Genomic DNA, 23420 nt, shown 5'->3' with positions numbered 1-23420 from the left:
TGCATGTCTAGCAATTGCACCTTTTCTCTTGAATGAAACGAAAGCTTACATGACAATGGTTCCTAGGTATGTTCTCCATGGCAACATGTTGACTAATCAGTGTGAATTTGTCAATGAATCAGCACTCTTTTTGTCATGATATATGACCCCTTTGAAATTTGGGATTCTTGCATCTGTCCTGCTAATGGAAAAGTGTTTCCTTTGATGAAGTGTTTCCTTCATCAGCAAAATTCACATACTTGTATCTTCGTCAATACTCCTGCAACAAGACATGCATCCAAAACAACATATCTTTTAAGAATTGGACTGTGAAGGATGTATGGTAAATATACTTGAAAATAGTTAATCTAGTCTGTAAATTAATACTAATATTTTCAAAAATGAAATACAACAGAATATAAAAGGAACACTGACACTCATTTTACATAATAGAACTAAAGAGTTCAATGATGAAATGGCTGTAGGAAGCTCCTTAAAACAAATGCTACACCACCAAATATTGATTTTAAAGTAAGTATGCCCAAAATTATAGCAGTATGGGTTTCTTTTAAGTAAACGTGTTTCTAACTATAATCCTAGTTAAAGGCTTTTTTTAGTTGTTATAATTCTTTTATTTTTAGTAATATATCACTTCAATGAAAATTATCAACTGTTTTTTTTTCTGGTACCACTGTATATTGAAGACCTAACACTTTTGTAAAGCCATGCATGATTTCCATCATAATTACTACAGTTAATTCCCAACACTTAGCTGTGAACTCCTGTTAAATGCTCTTATGTTTTGCAAAATTTCTAAATGATTTCAATCTCCTTCATTTGTACAGGATTTAATTGGCACCAAATATCATCAAGATGCGTTTGCTGGAGACAAGTTTTCAGTTTAATCACTGGATTTATTTGCGAGTTCAGCTGAGTGAAAGCCTATGTCAGAACATTCTCCGCTCATAGTGTCCTGATTTGAATTTCTGATCTTTACAGTATTGACTATAGATGAAATAGGAACAACATAATATTGATCACATTAAAGTGAATAAATTTCAATCAAAAGTCATAAATTATCTGAATTTACAAAGATTTCCATCAGACTGAGATTAGTTTTGGTGTACCATAAGGAAAACTTTACATGCCAATCCTAACAAATACCAAAATCCATTGTTCTGCGTACACTTTAACCAGCAAGTAACATTCCACACCATTGAAGTTTTCTCAAGACTCATGTATTTGAAATACACATCTGTTCAATAAGTGGCTTTGTATGGCAGCACATTGCGCAACACTGCGATTTCGTAGATGCAAAGAAAATTTATAGACAATCAGTTCTAGATTTAACAGGAGTACACTGTGTCAAGGTATTAGCTATGAATAAAATTGAAGTGCATCAGATGAATCATTGATGCATCATACTCTATCAGACATTTCATCAAATGTTATACACAGGAACATCTATTACAACAGTTACGTCTATTTATAAAATGAAACACTTCAATCAGAACAAATGATTACCTGGGAGTGTATGGCTCTGATGGAGGAGGGGGGATGAAAAGATCCTGAAGTGCAGAACTATCTCGTTTTGTAGGTGTACAGAGAGTACCGGTTGGCGTGGCAACACTACCAGTTGGACTTTTTGGGATAATTGGCTTCGGAAAATAAAGACATAAAAAGCATGGTAAGCAGGTAAGATCACATTTCTGATTTCAACAGAATTTAATATTAACTGATGTCAAGTCATAAAAGACAATTACTTTATTATAAAAACATAAAAACACGTGGAACTACTTTTTTATCATCACAGAAATGATAACTATGACATAGTATGACCAGGTGCCACTAACATCTGATTCAAACATTAATCTAAGTTAGGACATAATATCAATTTTACAAAACTATATCAGTATGGAGCAATAAACGATGTACCATCTTGCAATTACTGCTATTCATGAGTTGATCTAACAAGTCAATTTGAGGAGATGTTGGTTTCGACAAGCCCATCCTCTACCATACTAACTTTCCTCCTCCTCTCTCTAACTCAAAGGTCTCTGGTTTCAGATGTTGTCCAGCTCTCTCCTAATATGTTAACAAGGGCTAATCATCATCTCAGTATGCACTTGATATGGCACATTAATTGTCAACCATTTCCTGTTAGTAGGTACAAAACTAAACTGGGTGAAATTCAGAAGAGAAGCGATTCCTATCAATTAAGTTCTAGTAAGGATGCCACCTTCTGTAAGCCTGTAAGCACTGAACAACGAAAGGCAGAATCTGTATCGTGCTCCTAACTTACGAGATTTGTCTCTGATATCTGAAGTACGTTTTTTGCAGCCAGAAACACAGCAAACTCTGATATACCATGGATATCTTCTTATAGTCAGTTAATAGACTGAAGAGACAGTCAACTGTCAATAATATATGTAGGCATGTCGTAAGACGACCAAGGGTGAGTACTCATCATAATAACTTTTCTGATGTGTGAAGGCAAAGTGTTGTGAGCAGTGCTTGTGTTGTGGTAATGCATCTGGACTAATAATCCAAAGACTCAGGTTAATACCCTGAGCACGTGGGTTCAAATTCCATCGTAACAACTCTGAATGTAAATTCAACTAATACATGAGGAATTTTTAAAAAATCTAGTAATGATGGTCACAATAGTGTTGACCTTTCGGGAAGGAAATCTGCCTTCTTTACTTTATCTGGCCAACAGGCAACTCCAAGACCACAGCATTGTGGTTGACTCTGGACTGTCCTCTGATAAGACTCGGCAAACTACACTTAATGCAAATAAAAGTACTGAAATTGAACAGACCACCTGCTATCGCCTAGGCACTGGAAATAAGAACGGCAAAATGAGACCTACTGATAAAATGTTCTTCTCTGGCTTCTGAGACTTGTGCCACAATTTGGAGACATGTCCCAATAGATTAGGAATGAAACATAATCATGCTTTACTGAATCTTAACTTAGAGGCAAGGTTTCGGATACCACCATTCCTGGATAATGCCCTCTCCACTTAAAGGACAGACACACCAGAAGAGCAACATTGTGGTTTACAGCTAGGACTGAGTTTCCCTGGGAGTCCTCAACTTTGATTCCAGACCCTATGAGTAATGTTCAACTGAGGAGAACTTACTTCCACCCATTGCCCTACTTCCCTTGGCTGATCAATTAGTACTCCTTATTGTTGAACACCATCCTGGAAGAAGCACTGAGAGGGGCAAAGGTACTGCATATACACTGGATGGAGGATTTCAATGACCATCACAAACAGTGGCTCAGTAGCACCACTGCAGTCAAGCTGGTCACAGGACACAGCTTGAGGTTGAGTCTGAGGTAGGTAGTAAAAGAACCAACGAGAAGGAAAAGCCTACATGACCTCATCCTCACCAATTTATCTCTCGCAGGTACATCTGTGTATGGCAGTGCTGGGACATTTCAAACAGCTTGAAACAAAGCATTCGTAAGGTGCTTTGGGCCATCAGAAGCAGAATTTAAAGATTTAATCACAGTCTTTAAGCTTGTGGCCTGGCACCTCCCACACCCCAACCCACCCTGGCACCCTCCACCACTCTACCATGACCATTAAGCCAGGGGATCATTCCTGGTTCACTGAACAGTGCAGAAGGGTAAGCCAGAGCAGCACCCCGCATCTATAAATGATGTGTCAAACTGGTGAAACCACAATGTCAGACTACTTTCTTGGCCATTCCTTCACTGTTGCTGGGTCAAAAGCTTGGAACTCCCTTCCTAACAGTACTGTGGGTCTTCCTACACCACATCAATCGCAGTCATTCAAGAGGTAGCTCAATTACACCTCCTTGAGAGCAATTAGGGATGGGCAATCAGTCCTGGCCTAGCCATCCCATGAATACATTTTTAAAAAACAGTGGAAATAGAAATGAATAAGGTGGCCTAATTGACCAATGTCGACCACCTGCATGCTTACTGCTCTGAAAGGCATTGTTTAACAGGCTTGCTTCTCATGAAGTTCATCCCTGGTGACAATAAGTGAGCCTAGAAGCAAGAGCTCTTCCAGGCAGGCTGAGCTACTCTGTACAAATATGAAAACCATGTTTACAATTCAACAAATGGATGCATTCAATTGGCTGTAAAGAACTTTGGAATATCCTGTGTATTTGAAAGCAATACATAATCAAAGATCTTTCTTCCTTCTTCCAAATGCAAACTGTTTAACTATATAAAAATTGCTTCAATTAAAATGGGAGTGACAAAGGTCTGAAATACTTGGAGTGCTGGCAATCTGGTGTATCATCATAGAATCATCACCGTATGGAAACAGGCCCTTCAGCCCAAGTGCACACTGACCCTCTGAAGAGTAACCCACCCAGACCCATTCCCTGAACTTATTATTCTACATTTATCCCTGACTAATGCACCAAACCTACACATCCCTGAGAACTATGGACAATTTAGCATGACAAATTTACATAACCAGCACATCTTTGGACTGTGGAAGGAAACTCATGCAGACATGAGGAGAATGTGCAAACTGCACACAGTCGCCCAAGGCTGGAATCAAACCAGGATCTCTGGCACTGTGAGGTAACAATGCTAACCACTGAGCCACCATGCTACCCCAAAACAGCTAATGCTGCAAATTCTCTACAGATAGAGGAAGTAAATAGTTAATGCTTTAAGTCTTTCACCAGAACTGGAAAATGTTATAGGTGCCAACGGTTTGAGCAAGAGGAGGCAGGGAAAAATGATTGTATGCTGAAACAATTATCTGGGAGTAGTCAGAATATAGCACAGTCTCAAATAGTTTTGTTTAATTATAAGCTAATGGAAGACAATGTCTTTCACCTTTTTTATTTCCTCAGTAACTCAGTCACTCAGGTGATTAGTTAAATAAAATTTCTTGAGGTAGACCATACAACATATTATATATTGATGAGGTGATCTCTTTTACAATAACTGACTTAATAGGGGCAGATTTAATAATTGGCACAGAACCTCCATCCGGCTATCAAAAGACCATCAAAATGTTTTTACCATATTAAACTTTCATCGTGAATTTGATCAGAAATCCTTATCAGGGATAGGAACAACCAATTTTTTTTCAAGTCAATTAACCCTATAGGGAAAGAAGTTGATTTTCCCAAGCCTTGAGGAATTGACAATTTTATGAACTAGCAATATCATTTCCACCACATGACCCATTTTTGAGTATCAATCTTTCCATTTTTCATAACAACCACCCCTACAGGGTCTTTGAGTGAGCTTTCCAATTGTACATTCAATATGGAACAATTTCTGTGCAATGACCCATGTCTATTAGGATGGAAAATAAGTTGAGAGTGCCAAATCTCATTACACATATGATAAATGGAGCTGATAGAAAAAGGATTTTTATGATTTGACTTGGGACTGAATTTGAACTTGAGCTCCTGTAAGCTTAAAGCTCTACACTAACTATACTGTGCCACCTAATCTCAAAGCCATGTTAATAACAACATAAAGATTGAAATGAGTCAACTCTGGTTTGGAGAATTTAAACCACTTCTACTCTTTTTCAATCAATCAAGATGAGCAACATTTTGATTAAATCCCTCAGTTATTCCATTTTCTTGCACTGACTAAGAATTCTGAGTGAAATTCAACACTTTTAGAGTTGCTAGATGGCAACATTCAATGATGCCCTGCAAGATTTTTAATCAGTTCACTCAGGACAATTCACAGGTCAAAGAAAAACATTACGTACAAGGACTGAAATCAGTGAATTGTGAGACAGAGAGAAATACACCCTCCATGTTAGAAGGGATTATTTTCAGCTATATTACAGGGAAAGCAACCAAACTCTGCAGTTTGTGTAGTTGGGCTCCCAGTAAGATGTCAAGAGCAGTTGATGAGCCCTGCATAACTGGTGCTCAGGAAAACTCCCTGCAAAAATGCTTGGTTGAGCAGTATTGCTGAAGAGGCAACTGAAGTACAGATTCACTGCAGGAGTCCAGTTAAATAGGTATTGGTGAAAATCTGGAATGGCACCATTGAATAAGTACTGGATGTAGCTTTTGGAGCTGAGGGGACACAGAACCAGGAAAGGAGAGTGACTGACCAGAACAGGAGCCATCATTGAGTTAATTACATGACAGATGCCTCTTTGAATGTGAGTTTTAAGGCCAGGTCAGCAAAAGTGAAAAATTGTGATTCCCACATAGAGTTTAATAGGTTTTGATGAACCACTGTGTCATTAATATCAAGGGAGAGTTTGTGACAAAGCCATGGGATCTATCTTTAACACATTTGCTTTTTTGATTTGTGATCTGCAGTGTTCGAACACAGTACATCAATATTGACCACATATTAATCCTGAATATTAGAAATAAGTTATTCATCTCCTGTCAATTGTATTACTGTTTTATCATTATGTAATAAAGTTTATTGCTGTTTATTCAAAATAGAAGAATCTTAAGACTTTACTTCTTGGTAAATCCCCTGGATCTCACTTTTTGCTGACTTTAAAAGTTAAAGCTATTGTACCCAACCAAACAAAAACACAATTAGGTGATTTTGTCTCGGATCATAACAATAAATTTGGTGATTTATTGGTCTGGGATTATAATAACATATATTAGTCACTAGTGCATTTACAGCAACAAATATCACCAAATATTGGATAAAAGCAAATTACTGCGGATGCTGGAATCTGAAACCTTCGACAAAGCGTCAGTTAGACTCGAAACGTCAGCTCTCTTCTCTCCTTACAGATGCTGCCAGACCTGGTGAGATTTTCCAGCATTTTCTCTTTTGGTATTGATTTGATATTGATCTTTGATGTCTGGTATTACACATGAGATATGATGGGAATGTATAATTCATAATTACTCATATTTTAGTAACAATCTCTCATGTAGCTTGGCTCAGAAGCAGTGGAAAAACACCTCCATGCCAAGAAAGAGGGCCAAACACTTGGCACTGCGGAACACAGTAAAGTGTAATGTTGGCAATGACCTAGGAGATGGTGAACTGTGAAAAGAACTTTCCAAGTGAACAGGATGAGGAAAGGAATGTAAATAAAATGAAGAAACCACTAAATTTAATGTTACTATCAGTGCTATGCAGCAGGACTCAAAGCCACAATCTGCAAATAGTAAGCTGATAATGCTTTCTTTCTGGATATCAAAAGTACTATATTGTATGTGTATTTTATTTACTAAAAAATATGTTTACCGAAGAGATAATAACGATATTCTAACTGAAACAAATTTGTCATATGAGACCAAGAGTTGCTAACCTTTCCTTCTGTGTGAGAGTGAGTATACAGAGATCAGGGACATTGTCCAGCATTACAACTTTACGTTTCCTTTTTCCTATCATTTCACATCTAAAGCCTCTTCATTATGCAACCGCACATAAAAATACATGGGAGATATTCAGTGTGGAATACTTCAACATCTACTATAGATGTTTGGATAACTGTCACCTATCCAGGACATGGTGATCTTCTCCAGAGTTGGAATCTGTGGGACTCTGGTTATTGTTCAAGAACTTCTACTATTGTAAGAGAATTTGGCAAAGGATGAATCTTGACAGAGATTGGAGCAGATTATTCTTCATGGATCCATAGAACCGTCGATAGGTGCAGCACACCTCAGGCATGGATCCACAACAAGGCAACCAATGGAATCTTTCTTCCCCTAGGCTCTGACACCAAAGCTGAGTTTTACCATGAATGATAACTCCTGAAAACAAGTTAGGAGCTCTGAGGTCTGTTGTTAAATGTATCTCTGGTACAGAATAGTGTTTTGGTAATGTGGAAGTCTGCAAGAGCAATCCTGCCTTTAAACGTTAATGCCGTTCATATGCATTGCAGAGACTCAGGTACATAGTGAGTTAATTGTAAATAATTGTGCATTAATAACTCAGATTGTTACTGTCCTGAAAGTTAGCAATCTATTTCATCTGCATCTTTAATAAAATATGTTTTTAAAACAAATCTGTGCAATATTACTGTTTTCTTGCAGTGTAGTTGTTAATGAAGCAACTCTATAATATAATTCCAAAATTGAATTTCAGGTTAGAATTATCAATCTACTTTATGAAAAATAGTAGCCAGTAATAGATTTCATCCCCACCAGCCAAGAGATTTCTCAATGATTGTCCAAGACCTCGGGCAGTGTCCAATTCAAATAGCTTTTCTGCAACAGAGCAGAAGAGGTGCAGCAAAATGGCTACCCTGAAGTTATTTAACCAAGAGCATTTCTTTGGGATATATACATATATTATATATTTAGTGTAAATGAATGAAGAAAGGTGGACCACTGAGTACAATTTATAGCATTTACCCTCTACAACTAACTTTCCTCAGACGCAAAACTACATTCATATTTAAATACTTTAAACAAGTTCTTCCCAGCACAATCAAAATGCAGAGGCATAATTTTGAACTGAGTTTGTTTTGTTTGAAACTCTGTGCTCCATGTGATGCACGCTTAATCACTGCTACAGCCTGCACACAAAGATAAAGCAGTGGAGGTGGTCACATGACCACAGCAAGGCCGCCAATACATTAAAGTTACATTTACATTTCTCCCAACATTACCATTTTATAAAATAAAAGGCATGCACCATCATTCACTGTTACAAGTTACCCAATACACAATCACAAAGAAAACTTTCATTCATGATCAGAATTGTGTATTAACTCTAGTCAGTTCCATGGTCATTAGTCTCTGTGCATGCAATGAATGCATAGTCTTTAAATCATGCATATCTCCTATTGTACATGCATGCATTCCTATTGGCTGTTTGTCTGGTATCTGCTCATTTCCAGATGTTTCTTCTTCAGGGAGTGTCATACCTTAGCGAAGTGGTGTTGCCATGGTAACTGTTGTTGTTAACCCATATCTGTTGCTGGGGAATGGTGGACCTCTGGGACTGAAGTCAGGCTGTTCTGTGTGCTGATGCTGAAATCATATCCTCTGGACTAGCCATCTGAGGTGCAGACACAGCTCCTTTAGTTGCAACTGGATACATTATATACATTTGCAATGAAATATCTGGTCATTCATGGTCATTGCAAAGAATTGAGGTGACAACTGCTCAACATTTGTCCCAACTTGCCATGTGGGCAGACATTTGTTGAGAGCGTCAAGCATTTGCACTTTGATTGGCTGACCAATGCTCAGCTCTGGCAATGACTTGATGGTTTTATCAAAGTGAAATCTGGTTGTCATTTTGTGTTGTTTTTCTCATCTGTTTCGGTAGTTTTCTCGTTATTAAAAGAGTTGTTTCGATGAGGCATGACATTGGTCTTTGGATTGGATTACTTTCCATGCCTTCTCAAGGTGTGCTTCTCCACTTAAACATTGCCTTGTTCAAATCTTGCTGATTTCTGTTTATTACTTTATGATGTCTTTGGTGATTTAACTGCCTTTTGATTTGACCAGAGATTGTGTACACGTGATGTAAGGTTGGACTTCCCAATCCTTTATGAAGTGAATGAACTTTTCTTTCATCCATTTGGTTTATGAGTTTTGTTTTGTTTTTGCCACTGTTTACCTACTATTTACTTATCTATGCTATTTACCTATATGATCTGCCTGTATTTCTTGCAAGACAAAGCTTTTCACTGTGCCTCGGCATACATGACATTAAATTCAATTCAAAAGTGGGTCTTTAGTTTGCTTAGATCAGTACTTGTCAAACACTGCATTGACCAATGTGGTCCTTCATCTCCTTGCTCATGTTTGGTCAGCAGAGCACTTCTCTTGCCTTCCTCAGACTAGACTCAATTCCTTGATAGCCGGCAAATGTGCTAAGGTACAATGATTCTATTTCCTTTATAATGAACACCAACTTCATGTTGAATACTCTAAAGGCAACAGATGTGTCCTTCATCCTTTCCCACCACCCTTTCATTACTATGCCTTGCAGCATTTGCAGAGTTCCACCTTGTTGTGTCCTTTATTGGTCTGAGCAATATCAAATGCTGTTGCCATGATGACGTTTTGGAACATTTTAAATTAATGTCTTTGCTGGGTTTGATAACTTCCAGGTAACTGCCTCTTCTTGCTCACACTACTTTAACATTTGCAATTTTCTTCTTCGGAGTGCTGCTTTCAACAGCATGTCAGGAAAGTATATCTGTTTCCCTTGCTTACTTGCCACAGCCAGACGATACTCTGCAACTGAAGGAACAACCTTTGCAGATGCTGTGGAATGTACAGAAGTAGCTTAAGGAAGATAATTTGAAATGACTTGTGATCAGGTTCCACTGTCATTTTGTGTCCCCCAAACAGGTAGTGTAGTCATCACTTAATCATCACAAACTAATTATCACCTTTAGGTCTGCAATACTATAAACTGATTTGCTGGAATTATTACCTGATATCTCTTCAGCAACATGTTACTGACTTGCTTTGCTCTTTCCCAGTTAGGTTCTGATCTGAAAACTGGTCCAGTTTCTTGGCTTTACAGCTCTGGTTTTCCCACTTTTGGATGGTGCTTCCCTCTCTTGGACATCATGGCCGCTCGTTTAATTTTTCTGCAAATATTTATTTCGTTTCCCCAGTCTGTTTTTCTTATTCTCAGCCTGGAATATCTCTTAGCAGAACACAATGCCTCATGTGTTCTTCCATTAATACTCCCTAGTCGATGATGACAACCTCAGAGTTTCTGTACACGTTGGCAGCGTTTGATCCTCTCTCAGCAAATAACTCTCATACATCTCTTAAGCTTTAAAACCATTCTATTTATGATGAGACTAACTTTCAGCTTTTCTTACTCAGAGGATTCACCTTGTACTGTGGTGTTGTGTTCTATGTTCTATGATACATCAGTGTGGTCATATACTGAGTAATAGTCTCCCTGTCTCCGTGAGGTCTGATGCTCAGCAAACACACCATTAATATGGCGTATAAGATGTGCATTGTCAAAGCTTTCAAAATCTTTGCAGTCTGGCTTTTCTGCTCCTCAGTGAGACCTAGGGTTTCGATACAACATGGAACACTCTTTCCTAAGCAATGGTACAGGGTTCCAAACCTTTTACGCTCAGATTTTCTAAATTATTATGTTGCTATTACACTGATAACACAAAAAAGAAATTCAATTCTGTCTCACGTCTTCTCTCATTTCAACAGCAGCAGGGAGTGGACATTTTAACTTACTTGGTGATTCCAAGTTGCAAACTGTGGTTTTTCAGGAGTTGGTTCTCTTACAGCTCTAAAAATTCGTACATGCTTGCTGCTCCATTCTAATATCACGTTCCAAATGACCCATGTTCAATGGCTGCCACAGACAGCACACAAAGCCACTTACAGCAGAGATATGGTCACATGTTTGTGGGAAGGCACAGTAAATTAAGGATAAAATTGCAATTTTCCAAGCACAGGTTTTTGTTTTTCAGAAACCGCTTCAAGAAGAAATGAAAGGATTAACAAGTAATTGAATCAGGAGAAATCAACTTGCACTGTCAGTAAACATAATGAAGAACCATAAAGAGTTTGGTTTAGTCAGTATACAGGAGAAATGCCTTTTTTAAAGATAACTTGTTGCTATTTTCATTTCATTACCCAGCTATAACAAAGACATGCTCCTGTTACGTTACTTTCTACAAAATAAAGCAGTTGGAGTATATTGACGCACTTTCTGAACCAATAGTCATCTATTTAAATTAAGCCCTTGAGCCCATTCCTGAGAAAGGAATGAAGAACTGCCAGCCTAATCAATCCAATGTTCTAACCATGAATTTGTGTTTGGATCGGTTTTCATTGCCACATTTATTTTTCTGTAATCTATACAGTATCTAATTGAGGCACTCACTTTGGGAACTAATACCCACCAGTGAACCCCGATTGCTTTGGCTAGGTTCATTCAGGTCATTTTCTAGCATCTGTTGAATCTCCATTTCCAGTGAGCTTGTTTTACCAAGCTTATCTGATACAGATGTTATTTTCTTAGCAGTAACTAAGAGGAGATAATGTGTGGTGCTGGATAAAGCACAGTGGGTCAGATAGTATCTGAGGAACAAGAGAGTTGATGTTTCGGTCAGGACTGTTCTTCAAGACTGAGGAGTAAATCGGGGGTGGGGGGGTGCGGGGGAGGTAGGTGGGATGGCGATAGGTGGATGCAGGTAGGAGGTGAGTTGGATTGGTCAGTAGGAAGGATGGAATGGATAGGTGGGAAGGAAGATGGGCAGGTAGGGTCAGGTTAAAGGGGTGGGGCAGAGAGGGAGGGCTGGACTGGGATGAGGTTGTGCGGGGAGAGATTTGGAAGCTGGTGAATTCTATGTTAAGGCCATATGTTTGTAATCTCCTGAAGCAGAATATTTAGTGTTCTTCCTTCAGTTTGTGTGTGGCTTTATTTAGATGATGGGGGAGGCCTGGGATGGACATGTCATTGGGGGAGTGGGAGAGGGAGTTGAACTAGCTGGCAACTGGAAGGGGGAGGGGGTAACTTAGAGCTTACAGGCGATAGACATTCCCTGAACCAGTCCCTGAGATTGCACTTGGTCTCTCCGATGTAGAAGAGACTACATGGAGAGTAAAGGATGCAGTAAATGAGGTCAGGGGAAACGCAGGTGAATCTCTGTCGGACTTAGAATGGATTTTTTGGGGCCTTGGATGGAGGTGTGGGAAAAGGTGTGGCACCTCCTGTTGCCACAGGGTAAGGTGCCAGGTGTGGAAGAGAAGTTGGTGGGGAGTGTGGATGTAACGTGGGAGTTGTGGAGGGGATGGTCCCTGCAGAGAGTGGATAGGAGTGGGGACGGAAATATCTTTTCGGTGGTGGTGTCAGACTGTAGGTGGCATTAATGATGTTGGATTTGGAGATTGGTAGGGTGGAATGTAAGGACCAGGGACCCTGTTCTTGATGTGGTTGGAGTGGGGGTGGGGAAGGTGAGATATAGGAGATATGGGAGATGCGGTTGAGGGGCATCATTGACCATGAGGGAGGGTAAATGTCCTTGAAATAGGAGGACATCTGGAATGTTCACTGTCACAGAAGGATGTGGGGTCCAAGTCATTGAGCATATTTAAGATGGAGATGGATGGGTTCCTTAATGTAAAGGGGATGAAGGGTTACAGGGAGAATGAGGTTGAGAAACATATCAGCCATGATTATATGGCAGAGCAGAGTTGATGGGCTGAATGGTCTAATTTCTGCTCCTATGTCTTATGGTCCCAGAGTGGAATCATTCAGCCTGGGTGCAAATATGGCAGAGGGGGAGGAATTGAAGTTCAGGATCACATTTTCATGGGCTTTCAGGTTCGGTGGGAGGAGGTGTAGTCAAGGTAGCTGTGTGGGCTGATGGGTTTGTGGTAGATGTCAATGTGGAGTCGGTTGCCAAAGATGGAATCAGAGTGCCCCAGGAAGGGGAGGGAGGTGTGGAGATGGAACAGGTGAATTGAAGTCTGGGTGCAGGGTGTGGGTGAAGTTGATGAACTGTTCAAGCTCCTCGTGGGAGCACGAGGCAGCATTGATGCACTCATCGATCTAGTGGAGGAAAAGGTGGGGGATGGTGCCGGTGTAACTGCGGAAAATGGACAGTTCCACGTTCTCTATGAAGAGGGAGGCATAGCTGGGACCCATGTGGAAACCCATAGCAACCTTTTGTAGGAAGTGGAGGATTCAAAAGAAAAGTTGCACAGGGTGAGAACCAGTTCTGTCAAGCGAATGAACGTGTCAGTGGAGGGGGACTGGTTGGGATGGCGGGAAAGGAAGAAGCAGAGGGATTTTAGACCTTCCTCATGGGGAATACAAGTGTATAGGCACTGGATGTCCATGGTGAAGATGAGGTGTTGGGGGCTGGGGAATTGAAAGTTACGGAGAATGTGGGGGGCATGGGTGGTGTCCCGAACATAGGTAGGAAATTGTTGGACTAAAGGGGACAGAGTGGAGTCGAGATAAGAGGAGATGAGTTCAGTGGGGCCGGAGCAGGCAGAGATAATGTGTTGACTGGTGCAGTCAGGTTGTGGGTTTGGATAGGAGGTAGAACTGGGCAGGGCGGAGTTGGAGAACTATAATTTGGAGGCTGTGGATAGGCGATCTCCTGAGACGGTGAGGTTGTCAGTGGTCTTAGAGATGATGGTTTGGTGATGGGAAGTGCGTCTGCCCAACCCCATCCCCCTCCCTCTATTTATTTCTCAGCCCCTTCCCCCTCCCCTCTCCTGAAGAAGGGTCCAGCCTGAAACGTCGACTTTCCTGCTCCTCTAATGCTGCTTGGCCTGCAGTTCTTTTCTCAGCTTCACTTTTTATCGACTTTGACTTTCCAGCATTTTGCAGTCTTCACTATCTCCAAGCAATGATTAAACCTCCAGCTAACTGTAACGATCAGCCTCACACTCATTATTATTGTAGTGAATTGTTGCTAAATGAATAACTGTTTGGCCGCCTTTTCTCTTTGATATTTTTTTCAAAGAAATATTTCAAAACACTGAAATATTTGCCACTCGCTGGTGTCCTAGTCAATATTTTAGCCCAACCAACATTGAGCATGTACTGATTCGAACCAAGTGGGCCTCATTTACTATGAGACCCTTGATTGGGCCAATCAGGAAGCTGTGGCTGACCAACGTAACTAGGGGCTTGCACAAGGAAATAAAGGGTGACTTGGTGACAGGATATTAGCCTCTGTGCAGTTGTTAAAAATAAATAACCTGGGGCTATGTAAGCATTGCCCACATCAGGCCTTGCTTTCTACTCAAACCCTGGCCACATAGGTGGTGGAAATATTGAATAAAACTGTTTGCACAATGGTGTTTTCACTGAGTCCCTCTCCTATGCACACACAACACAGGTGCTGTGGGGCAAACTAAGCACCACTGCTGTATAGCTGTAGCGTGGGGACCATTAAAGAAAGTTAAATAAAGAAGGAATTTAGAACCGCCGGTTCAGGGAACTGACTCCAGGCTGGCAGGCCACAGCCAGTGGACAAAGGGTGACTTGGTGATGGGATACTGGCCTCTGTGCAGATACTTCACCACACAACAAAAAGGATTATCTGGGCACTACCACAACGCAGTGAGCAGGGGATCAATGTGCGTTAAGCAAATGCCATGCTTCCTGCATTGCAGCAGGAACTATACTTGAGAAGTCCTTGATTGGCAGTAAATCTCTTTGAACCATCTGCAGTTATGAAATGGCCTATTTAAAAGCATGATTTGGAGATGCCAGTGTTGGACTGGGGTGTACAAAGTTAAAAATCACACAACACCAGGTTATAGTCCAACAGGTTTAATTGGAAGCACACTGGCTTTCAGAGCGACGCTCCTTCATGATGAAGGAGCGTTGCTCTGAAAGCTAGTGTGCTTCCAATTAAACCTGTTGGACTATAACCTGGTGTTGTGTGATTTTTAACTATTTAAAAGCAAGCCTTCTTCTTGTTTTAAAATAGAAGTTAATTGCAACAGAAATACTGCAGCCAAGTATGATTCCTGTCGGGTTTCTGGTGAAAGGTTGTAGGAATCAGTTCAGCACCTGCCTGTGATCTCAGGTGAACATTACTATTTTAGCCCATGGGCTTCATTACCAAGGTGCCAGACTGCATGCCAGCCTGTGGAAACACCCAAGAAGTAGTGCTCACCTCAGAACTATTGTCAGCTCGAAGCTATGTAGTACCACGTGAGAAGCATATTCTTGTATTTCTGAACCCTTGCTCTCCCCAGAGTGAAAAAGAAAGCATCTATGAATACTTAGGAAGAGAGGATTGATCATTGATCCCATCGTGAAGGCTCTCCTAGGTACTGGTGAACATATGGGGAGTTAATCTTACATTCAGTTTGAGGGAGGTTTAGGTTTTCTTTGAAACTTTAAATAAGGGCAGTAATAAATTGTGTAGGCAAAGCTGGCTAAAGTGAAATGGCAAACTAGGATAAAGGCAAGGAAGAATAGAGATGGAGTTGCAGAGAATTGGGGAATAATCCAGAATATACAGAACATTCAAACAAATGAGAAAATAATCACAAGTGAAGGACCTACCATCAGGGTTTAGCTGGGAAAGTTAAGATCATTATCAAATTTAAAGAAAAAGTACACAATTACACAAATACAGGTGCCACATCAGAAAATTGGACAGAATATAAAAGAGCAAAGGATGATGAAAGTGCAAGCCTGCACATGGAGGGAATCAAATTATTCGGTAATAGGCAACTAATCTGGGATTGGGGTGACTGCAGACAGGAAATCATGTGCTGAATCTTCGAACAACATGTGCAACCAGAGCAGCCATTTCAATTGCCAGATTCCACTGCACAATGCCGGTTAAAACCCCTGATATTAGCTTTGCTCTTCAAGTAAATTTGCATTCTTTGTATGGAAGAAAGAAAGATCTCAAATTCCAATTCAGAAAGTGTTTACTCACCAGAGACTGAGAACTAAGTAAGTCTGTACATGACTGACATATAACTTACCTGAACAGCTTTTTCCTGGAGGTTATCATGACATCCTGATCCTGGCTAATGACCAAATCAGATGATCTATGCTAAAGGGTGAGGCTGCAAGTGAGGCAGATAAAGGGACTCAGAGGGAAGGAACAGCTTCTGCAATTATCCAACAGGCATGAGGTGCTTTTGACTTTTTTGGACAAGAGGAAGGAGAACAGTAGTGGTAGTGAGGGAAGAGTAGAGTGAAGAGGATAGGCACTGTTGTCTGCAGTAACCAGCCTGAGTCTAGAAGTGTTGTCTGTCAGGTGCCAGGGTTTGGGACACCTACTCTGGGCTGGCGAAGAATTCACAGAGGAAAGCGGAAAGATCCAGCAGTTAAGATTCACTTCGTGCTACTAACGACACAGGTAAAACTAAGAAAGAGCACATGTGAGACGCTAGGTACTAAAGTTAAAAGCAGAACCCCAAATGTAATCATTGCTGGATTACTACCTGAGTCGCATACAAATTTTCTATGGACAAACAGAATTAGAAAAATAAACATGTGGCTCAAAAACCGATGTGGGAAAAGTGTGTTCCATTCTGAGGGACACTACTGTCAGTACAGGTACGAGCGAAAGGGGGGTTGTACCATTGGAATAGTCTACACCTGAACCATGCTGCCATTGGTGACCTAGCAAGCCATATAATAGGGAGAGATATTTAAACCAAAAAAAGGTGGGGTGTTGAGGGATCAAGATGAGGGTTGTAGCAAGTCAAGGGATAGAGATGATTGCAAGACAGCAATGCAGTTATATGAGAAACGAAGGGCAGAGGAAAAAGAAGAGAGAACAAACCTGAGAATACACCAACAGTGAAGACTAAACTCTTCAAAGACTCTGGAACACAATGTGTACTCACACAAATTGGTGACATACATAAATGTGATTTGATGGCCATTATAGAGACATGGCTGCAGGATATATTAATGACTAGGTCCTGAATATTGATGGATATGCGACAGTCATGAAGGATGGGAAAGCAGATAAAGGTGGAAGGGTAGCACTGTTAATCAAAGATGACATTGGTGCAAGAGTTAGAGATAACCTTATTTCAGAAATCAGGATATAGAATTGGTTTAGGCAGAGATGAGGAATGTTAAGTTATAGAAGCAAATGGTGGCTGTGGTCTACAGGCCCCTTAATAGCAATGACAATGTATACAAGAAGACATGTTGGGTGTTTGAGATAAAGGACGGCAGTAATCATGGGAGATTTTGAACTGGAAAAATCAGACTGACCATAGTATCCTGGATGTAGAGCTCAAAGAATGGTTTTGATGTAGTTTCTTACAGCAGCTCATTCTGGAATCAACCAGATGGCAGGTTATATTAGATTTGGTAGTATATAATGAGACAGGATTCATTCATGACCTCAAAACATTACAACCTCTAGACAGTAGAAATGATAAAATGATTGAATTTTACATGAAGCTTGAAAAGGAATAGGTGATCTAAGACTAGTTTTTTTTCTAAACTTAATTAAGGCAACTAAATGGGCATGAAAGCTAAATTAGCTGATGCGAACTGGGGCACTCAGCTAGGAGATTGATAAATAGAAAAGCAGTGGCAGACATTGAAGGTATATTTCAGAATATTCAGAATATGTATATTCCAGCTACAAAGAAAAAAATCTAATGGGAGGACTCACCAATCATGATGTTAAAGAAGTTATGAAAAACATTAGACTTCAGGAAAAAGCTTTTAAATGTGCAAATATGAGTGGCTGGTCAGGTGAAGGTTATTTTAGTCAGAATCTAATGGAAATGCTCAGGAGGAGGAAGAAATTTGAATATGAGAGAAAGCTAGCCAGAAAGAAAAAGGTGGATAGCAAGTGTTTCCACAGGCATCTGAAAAGAAAAGAATGAAATAAGATGAGAGTTGGTCATCTTGCGAATAAGAATAGGATTAATAACCATTAATAAGGAAATGGAAGATGAAGTGAACAAACATTTTGCGTCTTCTTTACTTTTGAGAACACAAAAAAAATTCCAGTGATCATTGTGAATCAGGTGATAGAAGGAGGAAAAGGATTTGGTGAAATTACAATCATTAGAGAAGCAGTACCAGGCACACTGTAGGCTGACAGTTCCCCCTTTGTCTTGATGAACTCATTTACAAGAAGTGGAAACTGACGCTTCGATGCGTTGGTATTAATTTTTCACATTTCACCGGATCTTGGAAAGGTTCCATCAGACTGGGAAGAAGCAAATACAACCCCTTGAGTCAAAAATGGAGAGAGGCAGAAAAAGGTCAGATGGCTTGGGACATTGTCATGGGCAAGGCGTTAGAATCAGTCATTAAGGAGATTACAGCTGGGCACTTACAAAAACTCTAGGTTACTGAGAGGAGTCAGCATAGATTTGTGAAAAGGATTTCACGTTTAACCAATTTACTGGATTTTCTTGACAGAGTAACATGTGCTGCAGGTAGGGGGAAAGATCACTGACATGCTGATCTTGGATTTCAAGTGTAGCATAAACGTTCTAGTATAACGTAGAAGTAGATGGTGGAGAGGTAACATACTGGCACGGATAGCAAATTAACTGACTGGTAGAAAAGAGAGAACATGCATAAATGGATCTTTTTCGGTTGGCAGAAGTGACACTGGAGTCCAGCAGAGGTCTGTGCTGAGGCTTTAGCTTTTTATCATGGTATAATGACTCAAACGAAGGCATGCTAATTCAATTTGCAGATGACATACAGATAGGTAGGAAAGTAGGTTATGAAGAAGACATAAGAACAGATAAAGATAGGTTCAGTGAGTGGGCACAATTCTGCAGGTAGAGCATATGGGACATTGTGAAATGGTTCACTTTGACAGGAAGAATAATCAAGCAGAAAGTGAAGTTTATAAACAGGGAATAACTGCTGAATTGCAAGGTGCAGAGGGATTTAGGTTTCCAAAAGCATCAGTCACAAGATGTTAGTACAGCAAATATTTAAGAAGGTTGATGGAATGCTATCTATTATGATGAGAGGAACTGAATGTAAAAGTAAAGATGCTATGGTTCAGTTATACAGAACAACCACACACTGTATGCAGTTTTGATCTCTTCACTGAAGGAATGATCTAAATGTATTTGATGGGGCTCGAAGAATGTTTACGATATTAATTCCTGCAATGAGAGGATTGACCTTTGAGTATAGTTGTACTTGTTCCCTTTGGAGTATAGAAGAGGGAGGGTGACTTGATTGAAGTGTATAAAATCCTGCAAGTTCTGAACAAGGTTGACATAGAAAGGAGGATTCCTCTTATGGAGGAATCCAGAATTAAGGTGACACTGTTTTCAAAATAAAGGGTTTCCTTTTAGAATAGAGATGAGGAGAATTATTTCCTTTCAGAGTGCTGGGCGACTGTGAAGCGCTCTGCCTCAGAAGGCAGTGAAGGCAGGATCATCGAATACTTTTAAAACCGAGGTGGATAGATTATTGGTGGGCAATGCAATCAATAGTCTACTGACATTAGATATGAGAAATTTGAAACCAACAGTACTTATCAAATTGTGAAATTATTGCAAGGTGGGGCAGACTCAAAGGGCTGAATAGCCTGGTTTTGACCTGAATTTGTTACATGAAACTTGGATGATTAGAAGTGTCTCTCAAAATTTCACTGCTGCCTTGCAGGAGAATCAATTAGTTCACCTTCAATGAATCCAGAGACTTGTTAGGATATTTATTTCAAAAGAAATAAGCATTCGATTGCAAACTTTCCATAATCCAGACAGCAATCTCTTGTCAGCAAGGGTTTTCCACAGAATCCAAATGCTGCAGTCAGGCTAGTATCACTAGTTTGCTTTTTCCCAGCAATAGAGAGTCCAGCAAGTAATACATTTTATTCATTTAAAAGCAGAGTCATTGGTCTGTTCTGAGAACAATTACACTGACATCGCTGTGCGACAGCAGATGAATTCCACACCTTGCTTTCAGATACTATCAGCAGTGCAGATCCCTTTACTTTCTTCTATCGAAAGTGTACATTGCCTGATTCAATGGCACATCCTCTCTAATGTCGCTCTTCCCCTGAACGTTAAGGTTCTGAAAGATCTTTAGAGATACTCCTAAGAAGTTCAATTTCCTTACACAATTACTGTTTGAGTTTGTTATATTTGTTTATGGCATTCCATAAGGAGATTTGCAATCGTATCTGCCTTCAGTATGTCCGCCAGAGAGTTACCTACAGTTTGGAAAACCAGTTGGTCTGCATTGGCAACCCAATAAAGAGAATTAAAGCTGCGCTGGAATGCCAACACCTTTGCCTGATCAACTATGCCACTGAATTTGAGCCTTAAAGAATGCATTTTTATGACTCAGCAAGTTCACAAGTTTATTTTTAAATGGAAAATAAACTTGTGAAATGACACTTCTGTTATCTGGCATTAGTAAAACACGTATGATTCAGGTTCTGCACTTCCCCATTCAATTACAGATTAGCTTTTGGTTATCTTTGGGGTACACAGAGGAAACATAAAAATTGTGATTAGGAAATGGAAAATGAAAGTTACTAGAATCTTTGGAGATGATCACCTGGATACATAATGACGGGCCTCATTTCAGTCATAACATTGACATTTCTAATTGGCGCTCACATATTCTAACCCAGTTATTGGCCATTGGAGGAGACTGATATGGATCGGGTTTTGAGCCATAGGTAAGTGAAGATAATGGGAATCTGCACAGGTAAGGCAGGTAACCAAAGAGATTAATCCTGATCATAAGCAAGGGACCCTTTCACTTCATTATTTCAGGACCTTCCATTGGGATAATTCAAAGATGACTTCATTCAGTGAAACAACAACTTTTATAAAATAAACAAAGAGTGTATCTTACAGACAAGACAAATAGCATATTATTATTTTACCATAATAAAGGCAATATTCATAGGTAACCTCGGAAAAAAAACAAAGTTGGTGTGGGGTGTTTTTGCCAAGGTGGTACAGGACAGTAAGACATAGTAACAATAGGTCTAAATCTAAAATCAAAAAAAAAAATTGGCTAACATTGCTAATGCTGACTATTTCTGACAAAGTGTGCAGGTGCCAGTGTTGGACTGGGGTGGACAAAGTTAAACATCACACAACACCAGGTTATTGTGCAACAGGTTTATTTGGAAGTACAAGATTTTGAAGCATTGCTCCTTCATCAGATAGCTGGTGCAGCAGGATCATAGGACACACAATTTATACTAAAAGATCAAAATGTCATACAACTAATGGGATAGAGTGAACAAACCTTGATTGCTGTTACATCTTTCATTTTTTAGAATGGGTTGCAGGTTTTGGTTCATTAATATTTAAATCCTAGAACTTCTTTCAAATGACATTTCTGCTCAGATAATGCAATAAAAATGTGAGGTTAGAGTCTGTCTGTAGCCCAGTCTTGAGTCAGACTGGCTCTATTTCCAGTCACATGGATTGACTACCTACAGATTGTGTGCGTTTTGAACAAAATAGAATGTATCTGCAAAAACAATTCTGCAGTCTAGGTTTGTTAAATATATCGCATCAGTTGAATGACACTATGAACCTTTGCTATAAAGTCTGTATCCTATGATCCTGTGCCATTAGCTACCTGATGAAGGAGCAGCGCTCCAAAAGTTTGTACTTCCAAATAAACCTGTTGGACTATAACATGGCCTTGTGTGATTTTTAACATCTGACAAAGTAAGTTGCTGATTGTAATATTGATTTGAAACTATTCTCAACACAATAAACAATACATGTTTATCATAAACATATTAGATTGTTAATTTAAAGAAGACTGTTAAATTAAATTATACGGTGAGGTTTAACTTACCTGCAGTGCAAGAGGTTTCCATCTCATGTTCTTAAGCAATGCAGGTGCAGATGTGAGCATGCTCTGAGGACGTTTCTTTAAGGTTAAGATGACCCCACTGGGATCTTCCCGAAGTGCATTTACCAGGTTTTTCAGCTGCCATCCTACCTAGAATCCAACAGCAAAAATATAAAGATAAGAAGGATGAAAAAAGTCTACCAAACTGAAAGCAAAATATACCTTATTAGTGTCATGATAGATTAGTCTAAATGACGCTTGGTAAGTACTAATAATAACATTCAAAAAAGTCAACATAGCTTGACATGTTTCCAATAATACGATAATAACAATTTTAAGATTCTGTGTTATGATAGCTGGTTCCCATCCTAAACATGCACTTTTAACAGTGAGAAGCTGTAAAATAAGCGTATGCTCATATTTCCACTACTCACAACACCAAATGTGTTTCTTGTGACATTAAATGTGTAACATTATTTTGAAGTATTATTTAGAAATGGCATTCACGTTGTCTCACAATATTTTCCAGAAGATTAAACTGCAAGAGCATAATAACCCAGCTTGAGCAAGACCAATTGGAAGAGAAAAAGCACACTCAAGAGTGAATGCACACTGAAGTTGATGGGAGGTGAGAGGGAGAATTGGGAGGTGAAAGTGGGAGAATAGGGAGGTCAGTGGAGGTGAGAGGTGAGAGTGGGACCATAGTGATGAAAATGGTTACAGAGGCAACCAGCCAAGTTACCATCTAAGTCACATATCACCATGACCTCCACCATTTCTTCATTTTCACCATCCTGACCCAGATCTATATAATCGCATTGGATCAAAAATAATCAAAGTGCAACATCACAGGAAAGCACGAAAGTAACTGCACTGTGAGTAGTTTTTTTCTTCTTTTCCTCTCAGTCTATTCTATCAAATTCTTCGCTTGCCTGGGAGATGCTGCTCCAAAAACAATCGAGGAGATCAACTCCTTCCAGGCAGGGCAGCTTACTTGTGACGTCACCCACCCATCACCTTGAAGATTCTCTCCCTTCACTGCACCATGCAACTTCGAGGACACACTGCCACAACTTGCCAAGACTGCTTCTTCCAAAACCATGATCGAGGGCATCTAGGGAAGTACAACAAACATTGGCCTAACCAGCAATCCCCACATCCCATGGATAAACAAAAAGGAAGCAACTCAAAAAAACCAGATCATCTGGACGTTACCTTGCAAGTCTTATATCTCCTTGATGTGGAAATGCTGGTGT

General features: G+C 39.9%; 1 protein-coding gene across 1 annotated transcript in view; it reads right to left on the bottom strand.

Moving 5' to 3' along the window:
* The window catches only part of cnksr2a (connector enhancer of kinase suppressor of Ras 2a), a 481257-nt gene that overhangs the window by 193001 nt on the left and 264836 nt on the right, over window positions 1-23420 (bottom strand). The window contains exons 9-10 of the mRNA XM_060832965.1: window positions 22168-22314; window positions 1504-1637 (exon numbers count right to left, since the gene is read on the bottom strand). Of these exons, the coding sequence (XP_060688948.1) occupies window positions 1504-1637; window positions 22168-22314 (281 nt within the window). The remainder of the gene's footprint in view (window positions 1-1503; window positions 1638-22167; window positions 22315-23420) is intronic.

This window comes from Hemiscyllium ocellatum, chromosome 12, assembly GCF_020745735.1.
Source record: "Hemiscyllium ocellatum isolate sHemOce1 chromosome 12, sHemOce1.pat.X.cur, whole genome shotgun sequence".
Lineage (NCBI taxonomy): Eukaryota > Metazoa > Chordata > Chondrichthyes > Orectolobiformes > Hemiscylliidae > Hemiscyllium > Hemiscyllium ocellatum.
Note: the sequence above shows the minus strand (reverse complement) of the source record. Positions and strands in the feature narration are given on the sequence as shown.